The sequence below is a fragment of the Eutrema salsugineum genome, unplaced genomic scaffold (assembly GCF_000478725.1).
Source record: "Eutrema salsugineum unplaced genomic scaffold, Eutsalg1_0 scaffold_12, whole genome shotgun sequence".
Classification (NCBI taxonomy): domain Eukaryota; kingdom Viridiplantae; phylum Streptophyta; class Magnoliopsida; order Brassicales; family Brassicaceae; genus Eutrema; species Eutrema salsugineum.
The window spans coordinates 5171436-5179637 of record NW_006256895.1 but is presented as its reverse complement, the minus strand read 5'-3'; the positions used below and the strand labels follow the sequence as shown (position 1 = coordinate 5179637).

Below are 8202 nucleotides of genomic sequence, written 5' to 3'. Positions count from 1 at the left end.
TATTTCACATATTAAAGAATTAGTTTCGTAATACTTACCTGAATTACAAGGCGATCTGAGTGGATCCTTACTAAGATGGTGCAGGAAGTGGTGGATGAAAAAGATAAACAACTTAGGAGACTGGTGTTTGGATTTTTCCCCCAAATTTTTGCTCAGTCTCCTAAGTTGCTCATCTTCTCATCAACCACTTTTTGTACGATCTTAGGGTTTCATATCGAGAAGGATAAGTAAGCGGTTTTTTCTAAAAGGAAATGAAAGGTTGGGGTGATGAAATGAGAAGGAGACTAGGGTATTTAAGGATAAGTGGGCGGTGGTTGGTGACGCCTGTACGCACTACAATTATAATGTAAGACTGGTACAACTACCAAGCCTGGTAAACGATATCATTTATTATCATTAATGTATTGAAAATAAAATAAAAAATTCTATTCCAAGTAATAATTAATGTTGGAAAAGTGAATAACAGAGATATCATTGCAAATACAAATTAAGTGAAAATATCAAAATAAAAAAAAACAAAAGTACAAAATAAGAAAACAAAAGTACAAAATAAGAAAAAAAAAAGGAAACATATCTCAAGAAGATGTGGCCGTGCCATTTTGAGAGAGTTCACTTGATGAACAGACAATTTATTTAAAATTAGGGTTTCTGACAAGTCGAGAATAAATAGATGTTACAATGAATTAAATGAAATGAGTAGTGGGGTATTAAAAGAAAATTGAGGCGTTGGTTATCATTATTAATCTATTTAAAATGGGATTATAAAATTCATTGAAACACGACTATTCGAAAAACAATTTATTCATTGAATCTAACTGCTTCCTTTACTCATCCTCTTCTTGAGTATATATATATATATATATTCTTGATCTTACCCTGGAGATCACATAAACCCTAAAATAATCATCAATATCTTACTCGCTGATCTCAGACTCTTCATCAGATGAAAAACCCATCGTACACCTTAAAAGCAAGAAGGATGGGTATTTCCATCTGATGAAGAGTCAGATCAGTGAGTCAGATCTTACCCTGGAGAAATGTCATCCTTCAAAAACACATAAACCTGAAAATAATCATCAATCTCTTACTCGCTGATCTCAGAATCTTCATCAGATGAAATACCCATCGTACTTACACCATAAAAGCAAGAAGGAAGGGTATTTCACTTGATGAAGAGTCAGATCAGCGAGTCAAAGTTTGGTCAGGCGAGTTTGGTCACCTGATGTTGCAGACTGGGATATAAAAGGTTTAATCTTTGTTCAGACAAGAAAAACATGATTACAAGTATAAAGCGTTGATTGGCGTTGATTGCTCATGCTTATACTTGTAATCTTGTTTTTTTTTCCTGAACAAAATTAGGCTTTGTAGGATGCAAAGACGATGTAGGTTTTTGTATTCAGTTTTTCACATTTGTTTTTGGTTTTCAGTTTTTGATTTTAGAATTTTGGATATCTTCGTTTGTAATTTTTGGTTTAACCTCAGTTATTTTAAAGAATAATTACTTTAAATAAGATAATAAATTCCCGTGATTTACGCTTATCCATTATAAATAAAAAAAGAGGCGTCTGCTTGATGACGTCTTCACGCGTAACCAGTATAATTGGGGCTATAAATGATTGCGGATTCTCGATGTAAAACTGGTCCAACTACCAAGTCTTATCAGATGTAAGGGTTGCATGTAGGTTATTAAAACGTCAACGTTACGAGACCCAAAAGTTTGTGAAATATTTCCATTAATCACAAAAAAAAACACATAATAATATTAATAAACAAATAAAAACATAATATAAACATACAGAAAACATAATAATAAGTTCAACGAAAACTAAAAACATACATAAAAAAACACAATTATTTAGAGTCTTTTCCGCCATGGATGTTATGTTAACCATCCATGGCGTGGATCTTGGTGAAGCTACGTGCGAGTTCCTCGTAGCTTGCCCTGTCTTCCCGGTACATCACCGCCACCTCCTCCCTCACGACGTCGCCTTCCGCCACCAGCGGATGCAATAGCATTTGGGCCAGACTCATCAGCATCTGAGCCACAGATGTCGCGATGCACCACGTATCAGGCATGAGCATCGGAGGGAAGATGTTGCCACGATGGCTCACATTGGGGTGGAAGATGGGGGTCCGGAAGTGCACCTTCGGTGGCTTCCAGGGGAAATCTTGAGAGAAGATGATACAGAGAAAGAAAACACCCCCTTCATAGGGAGTTCCCGGCGGACCGGTGATGGTCGCCGTCCACACATACACGTCCTCCGCCTCCACCCCGGCGGAGTATATGGGCGACGGGTTTCGTTGGAGGTCAAGCAGGTATCGGCGCATCCAGTACTCGGGACGTGTTGATGACGCCGGACGAATGTTGTGAGCAAAGTGGGCCATTTGGGGAAATTAGGGTTTTGAGTTAGCGAAGGGAAAGATAAGATTTATTTTTTTGACGTTTAGGGAATGTTTTTTTCTCTGCGATGGTGTTATGAGAAGGCGAGGGTGTGGTATTTATAGAAGAAGAAGTTAAGCAGTGGCATGCATTAATGGCGTCGTCTCACTATGGGATTTCTCTCACTATACAAATGCTGCCTTTCTCTATTCCCACACGCATCGTTTCCTTTTAGATAACATAATTTAATAACGACAAGACAGTTACCCGACAACCAAAGAGGAACAATATTTTAAACCGAGTAATACCAAACCGAAATTCTCTAATTAAATATAAACCGATTCTTATAACAATAACAAACCAATATCCTCAAAATAAATTTAAATTTTGCAAACAACACGATCCCACAATTTAGTTCTTAAAAAAACCATAAATTCAAATCGACAGCATGAAAGAGTGAACATCTGGGACTGTTAATTCCTACTCTTCTTCTTCTTCTTCTCATGCTGCACCTCCCCTTCCTCGACTGAAACACCAGATTGTTCCTACATGGTAACAAAGATATGTGGTTTATACTATAGTTCTACCTATTAGTATCAACTAATACCTATTACTACCAAATAATACCTGAATTCCAGACCGTTGTCTGGTCAAATACTTTCTGACAACCGCTGCCTTCGTCTTCGTCTTCTTCTTTTCCTTCTTTGCAACCTCTCCTCCAACTTCTTCGTTCTCTTCAACTTTTTCTTCATTCTCTTCTTCTCCTTTTTTTCCTTCTTCTCCCTCTTCTCCTTCATCACCTTGTTCTTCTCCTTCATCACCTTGTTCTTCTCCTTCCTTCTCTTCTCCAAGACATTCACTTCGAATTGCCTCTTTCACATAAGATTCAACGGACTTCAATCTAATATCCATGCCATTGATTTGGTCTCTCATTAGTTGGAACTGCTCATCCATACTCTTCTTCAACCCTTGAATCTGGTCCACAATCCCACTCGGCGCTGGAGATTTAGAGGATGCATTCTTCGCTGGTTCAACTCGGTTTTTTTCATCGTACAAGCTCATATCCTTCCAGAATATCGGCTTCCCATCATCAATTATACGACTCGTCCAAGTATCAGGAATTGTATCACTGTTATCTGGGTCTTCATACCTTTCCATGACATCTGCTAACATATATTCCTCATCAGCAGATGGTTCCAAGATACTCTGGATATCTTTGGTATTACCGAGTGTTTCGTAGAGGTCCGACAGAGGAAATCCTTTGAGAGTGAATGGTCTGAACTTTATCTTACACATCCGACGACACTCTATGTCTGCTCCTTTAGCTTCTTCTCTGTATGTGTCCTTCAAACAAGGTATTGCTTCAAAAGGTAGCAACTCCAAGGGAGTAACAAAGTCAGGAAACGTCCAAGAATCGGTTTCGACGACCCCATTGAAGTGCCTCAATGTATGTTCAATTTCCTTTAGATTTGCCTCAAATGATAACCTCCCCCAAGGAAATGTTCTACACGCATCGAGATCTTCTACCATCCTCAAGAATAAAGGGTCTACCGAGGGAGCTCCCTTCCCCGTCTTAGCCTTACCACCTAACACGCTTGCTAGAAAGTACAAAACACACATTCTTAAGCGATCAGGACCACCACGCATCTTTTCAAGCTTCTCTTTAACAACAGCAAGTGCAGGGACAGTTCCTTTCTTAAATACTTCTCCTTAAAATCACTAATGCCCATCTTCTCATAATTCTTTGGATAATCATGGCAGTCTAATCCAGATATGAGTGCATGTTCCTTAAGCGAATACCGAATTGGAACTCCATTAACAACAAACCAACACTTTCTCCTCTTGTTTGTCTTTGCTGTGCGTAGAAGTAGCATCCACAACCCCTGAGTCTTATGGGTTGTATCCAAATACATGGCCTTGTGAATATGCCAGAAGTGCTTGAATTTAGGATGCTCGCTAAACCATCTTACCTCCTCGGGTCTCAGTCCCAGTGACGGCGACTCCAGATTCTCCACTGCTTTGTGGATCCAACACCGAGTACCTAACTTTATTGCCTTGTTGTACTGATTTGGACTAAAATACATACTCAGCGGTTGTATTGGCGGTTGGTTTTCCTCATCATTACGCGTTTTCTCCTCAACCTCACTACTGATGTGGTGTGTCATGAGGGTGTCAAGTTTTACCCTAAATGAAATCAATAGCCGCAAGTGCACAGCTGATCGATTGTAGTACTTAGGGATCAAATCCACAGGGAAGGAGGATCTTTCCTGCAAAAGCCTTCGAAAGAAATATAAAGTAAGGAAGTCTAGAACCAGGCGAGTTTTGTGAGGGTTTTGGTGGTGTGTTTAAAACCTAAAAACGAATTTTAAAGAGAAACTACGGGAATTAAAATGACCTAATAACTAAACTTAACGAAAAAGGGTAAAAACAAGAAAAACGGCTAGACTTAATTGCTAAGTGAAAATCGATAGAAAGAGTAAAGAAACTAGATTAAAGCTTGAATGAAAATCGGTGTAAATCTATAAGAAAAGAGGCGCTGGGGTTCAGGGAAGTTTTCTCAGGGGTACGAACGATTCAAAACATTGCTAGAGAGTAAATTTGATAAGATCTTAGCTTAAAATTTTCGAACTGGAGTCACGGACGTATGAATACGCCACTGTCGTGATCATAGACAACTATCTCTCTCAACCCTGACCAGTAGGTTTCCACTCTGGCCCTGGAAAAGAAGAGGTGCATTATGTTTAAGACTCGTCAGCATTCACAAATCGCCCATAGGTAGGTTTCCACTCCTATGTTTGTTTTGCTCTCCCAAACTAGATCTGACACCGGATGAACATTTTCGTGTCACCAAGCATCTGGATCAGATTTGATACGATCCTAGGTGATCAACTCTGAAGCAAAGAGGATTAGATGCAGCGATATGATGGTGGTGGTGACTTGATGATGATGGTCGAAACGATGAGAGACGATGGTGGCTGGCGGATCGAGTTGGAGACTCGATATGGTGGTGCGTGTGGCTCGTCGCGAAGGAATCGATGATGGAGATGATGGAGAGATCGATTCGATGGGGTGGTGGTGGTAGTGAGATAATCGAATGGATGATGATGGAAGTATGATGAATGGATTCGATGGAATGGAGGGATAGAAGAATCTCTTGTAAACAGATTAGTTTTAAGAGATTCGAATTTCAGAGTTTTTAGTTCTCAGAAATCAAGAGAGAAGAACACGTTAAAAGTTTGATCAAAATTCTTCACTGCCTAACACTTAGGCGATTTTCTCTTTTTTATAGACTAAGAGAGAAAATCGCAGCCCTAATAACAAAACTACATGGAGTTTGAAATAAAACAACAAGAAGTTTAATTTAAAAATAAAACAGCGAGGCGTCCCTAAATTCCTAAGTGGTGCGCCAAAATACTAAGTGCACAAGTCATTGTGACTTTGCACATTATTACCCATTAGTAACAACTTCTAAGTAACTCGACGTAGCAATGATTTCTGCCTCGTTAAAAACCTTGGAGAAGAACCTCCTTGCCTTCCAAAATCCTCACCAAGGAAAAGAGTACAGAATCATCACCTAAGTTACCTAGTCATTGTTACTGGGTTCTTCATTCCTCAAGATAGAGATGTTGAAGATGTGAGCTCCAGCCTCCTGGTGATCGCTGTCCTCTGTGGCAATGAGTGCGTGAGCCTCCTTAGCCATCTCTCTAGCTCTGGACCGAGTGATCCTGCCAGCTACCTCTGGTTCCTCCTCCTCTGAGCTGGTCACGATCATATCATCCTCTCCCTCTTGAAAAGGATTTGCCCTCAAATCTGAATCTGCAACAAAAGGAAGCAAGTCAGAAACATTGAAAGTATCAGAAACATCATACTTACCTTGAAGATCAATCTGATAGGCGTTGTTGTTGATTCTTTTGATGACTGCGAATGGTCCATCAACTCTGGGCATTAGCTTGTTCTTTCGCTCAGCTGGAAATCGCTCCTTCCTCAGATGGATCCACACCAGATCTCCTTCTTCGAAAATCAGCTCCTTTCGTCCTTTGTTGGCATGCTTCTCATACTGCTTTGTCTTCTTCTCGATGTTCTCCTTAGCCTTAGCATGTATTCTTCGGACCTGTTCAGCTTTCTCCTTGCCATTCAAACTGCATTTTCCACTTAAAGGCAAAGGGATCAAGTCTAGAGGTGATTGTGGATTAAACCCATATACAATTTCAAAAGGAGAAAAGAGAGTAGCAGAATGCTTAGCGTGATTGTAATCAAACTCGACATGAGGCAGGCACTCTTCCCATGTCTTGAGGTTACTTTTCACCAAAGTCCTTAGAAGTGTGGACAACGTTCTATTCACCACCTCGGTCTGTCCATCGGTCTGAGGATGACACGTAGTTGAGAATGAGAGCTTTGTTCCCAGCTTAGCCCAAAGCGTTCGCCAAAAATGTCCTAAGAACTTCGTGTCTCGATCTGAAACGATAACCTGTGGCATTCCATACAGTCTCACTACTTCCCTGAAAAACAAGTTAGCTACATTCACAGCGTCATCTGTCTTGTGGCTAGCGATGAAGTGAGCCATCTTGCTAAACCTGTCAACAACTACAAAAATAGAATCTCTACCATTTCTGGTTCGTGGTAAGCCAACTACAAAATCCATAGAGATATTAGTCCAAGGTTGAGAAGGAATAGGCAAAGGAGTATACAAACCGTAAGGTTGAACTTTACTCTTAGCCATCTTACATACGACACATCTAGAACAGATTTTCTCAACGTCTTTCTTCATGTTCGGCCAGTAGAAGTGCTCTTGTAGCCCAAGAAGTGTCTTTGTGACACCGAAATGTCCAGCTAATCCACCTCCATGAGCTTCTCGTACCAGTAACTCTCGAATGGATCGTCGTGGTATGCACAATCGGTTGCTGAAGAACAAGTATCCATCCTGTCTATAAAATTTCTCACAGGCAAACTTATGACACTTGGCATAGCTCTCAGAAAAGTCAGTATCAGATTCATAGAGATCTATAATGTGCTCAAATCCAATCAACTTTGATGTTAAAGTCGAAATAAGAGTGTACCTCCGGGATAATGCGTCTGCGACCACATTATCTTTACCTTTTTTGTACTTAACAATGTAGGGGAATATCTCAATGAACTCCATCCATCGCCCATGTCGTTTGTTAAGCTTCTGCTGACCCTTGAGGTGCTTAGAGACTCGTGATCGGTATGAATGACGAACTCCTTAGGCCATAGGTAATGCTGCCACGTCTGGAGAGCTCGAACCAATGCGTACAACTCCTTGTCATACGTGGGATAATTCAGCGTTGATCCTCCTAACTTTTCGCTGAAGTAAGCGACGGGCTTCTTATCCTGCATAAGAACTGCGCCAATACCTACACCAGAAGCATCGCATTCAATCTCAAACATCTTAGTAAAATCAGGAAGTACTAGTAAGGGCGAATTGATAAGCTTCTCTTTAAGGGCTGTAAAAGCCTGTTCTTGCGCCTCTCCCCACTTGAACCCCACGTCTTTCTTGATCACTTCTGTTAAGGGCGCGGCTATGGTGCTGAAATCACGAACAAAACGCCTGTAGAATCCTGCTAAACCATGGAAACTTCGGACTTCTCCAATATTCTTGGGGGTTGGCCACTCCTTGATAGCTTTTATCTTCTCTTCATCTACTTTAACTCCTCCTGCACTTACTACTAAGCCTAAGAAAACAATTTCGTTAGTGCAGAATAAACATTTAGATAAATTAGCAAAGAGAGATTGAGAGCGAAGAACATCAAGAACCGATCTGATGTGATCTAGATGTTCTTCCAAACCTTTACTGTAGATGAGGA

At 40.4% G+C, this 8202-nt stretch overlaps 2 protein-coding genes across 2 annotated transcripts; both read right to left on the bottom strand.

Annotated features, from left to right (window-relative positions):
* Window positions 1–1884: 1884 nt before the first annotated feature.
* LOC18025480 (ubiquitin-conjugating enzyme E2 28) lies at window positions 1885–2385 on the bottom strand. The gene has a single exon (XM_006408685.2). It carries the CDS (start codon window positions 2383–2385, stop codon window positions 1885–1887), a length of 501 nt encoding a protein of 166 aa, XP_006408748.2.
* A 468-nt stretch (window positions 2386–2853) lies between these two features.
* On the bottom strand, window positions 2854–4027 carry LOC112089133 (uncharacterized protein At3g43530-like). Its single transcript, XM_024160110.1, has 2 exons — window positions 3008–4027; window positions 2854–2925 (listed from the first exon to the last, which is right to left on the bottom strand). The coding sequence occupies exons 1-2, from the start codon at window positions 4025–4027 to the stop codon at window positions 2854–2856; spliced, it is 1092 nt and encodes a 363-aa protein (XP_024015878.1).
* Window positions 4028–8202: the final 4175 nt, after the last annotated feature.

Coding starts and splice junctions, on each gene's coding strand:
- LOC112089133 (XM_024160110.1), bottom strand. CDS start 4,027: ATGCGTGGTGGTCCTGATCGCTTAAGAATGTGTGTTTTGTACTTTCTA. Junction 2,926..3,007: donor GACAACGGTCTGGAATTCAG/GTATTATTTGGT, acceptor GTTACCATGTAG/GAACAATCTGGTGTTTCAGT.
- LOC18025480 (XM_006408685.2), bottom strand. CDS start 2,385: ATGGCCCACTTTGCTCACAACATTCGTCCGGCGTCATCAACACGTCCC.